General features: G+C 57.6%; 1 protein-coding gene across 1 annotated transcript in view; it reads left to right on the top strand.

Moving 5' to 3' along the window:
• Nucleotides 1–56: 56 nt before the first annotated feature.
• LOC113980909 (protein-tyrosine kinase 2-beta-like) overlaps nucleotides 57–941 on the top strand; it is a gene marked incomplete at its 3' end in the record, with an annotated part of 5847 nt that continues 4962 nt past the window's right edge. Inside the window, exon 1 of the mRNA XM_027708128.1 lies at nucleotides 57–361. Coding sequence (XP_027563929.1) covers nucleotides 119–361 — 243 coding nt within the window. The remainder of the gene's footprint in view (nucleotides 362–941) is intronic.

The raw sequence follows: 941 nt of genomic DNA on the forward strand, positions 1-941 counted from the left end.
CTTCCCTTCCCTTCCCTTCCCTTCCCTTCCCTTCCCTTCCCTTCCCTTCCCTTCCATCCCTTCCCATCCCATTCCAGGGCCGGGATGTTCCATCCCTAGCGCTCCAGCCGTGCTCCGGATGTCGGCCCTTCCCGAGGCATCATCGGGAAGCGGCTCCGGCCGCGGCGTCTCCCCGGACGGGGATCCTTGGGTGGGATCAGGATCGGGATCGGGAATGGAGTCGGGAACGGGAGCGGAGGGATCCAAGGAGGAGGAGGAGGAGGAGCAGACTCGGATCCTCAAGGTTTGCTTCTACAGCAACAGCTTCAACATGGGCAAGAACTTCAAGCTGGTCAAGTGCGCCGTGAGCACCGAGATCCGGGTGAGTGGGGCCGGGAATGGGCGGGAATTTGGGGTGGGAACGGGGAGTTCGGGATGGGAATTTGGGATTGGGCTCTTTTGCCGGATCAGGAGTTCCCCAGAGCTCCCTGGGCTGGGAATGTGGTGCCATTCCATCCTGGAAAGGTGTCTCTGGGCTGGGAACGTGGGACTTTTCCTTCCTGGGAATGTGGGACTTTTCCATGCTGGAAAGGTGGCTCTGGGCTGGGAACGTGGGACTTTTCCTTCCTGGGAATGTGGGACTTTTCCATCCTGGAAAGGTGGCTCTGGGCTGGGCTTTTCCATGCTGGAAAGGTGGCTCTGGGTTGGGAATGTGGGACTTTTTCTTCCTGGGAATGTGGGACTTTTCCATCCTATGGAAAGGTGGCTCTGGGCTGGGAATGTGGGACTTTTCCTTCATGGGAATGTGGGACTTTTCCATCCTGGACATTGTGGCTCTGGGCTGGGAATGTGGGACTTTTCCATCTTGGATGTGGTGGCTCTGGGCTGGGAATGTGGGATTTTTCCTTCATGGGTATGTGGGACTTTTCCTTCATGGGAATGTGGGACTTTTCCATCCTGGA

This window comes from Neopelma chrysocephalum, unplaced genomic scaffold, assembly GCF_003984885.1.
Source record: "Neopelma chrysocephalum unplaced genomic scaffold, ASM398488v2 Primary Assembly neopelma1_95590, whole genome shotgun sequence".
Lineage (NCBI taxonomy): Eukaryota > Metazoa > Chordata > Aves > Passeriformes > Pipridae > Neopelma > Neopelma chrysocephalum.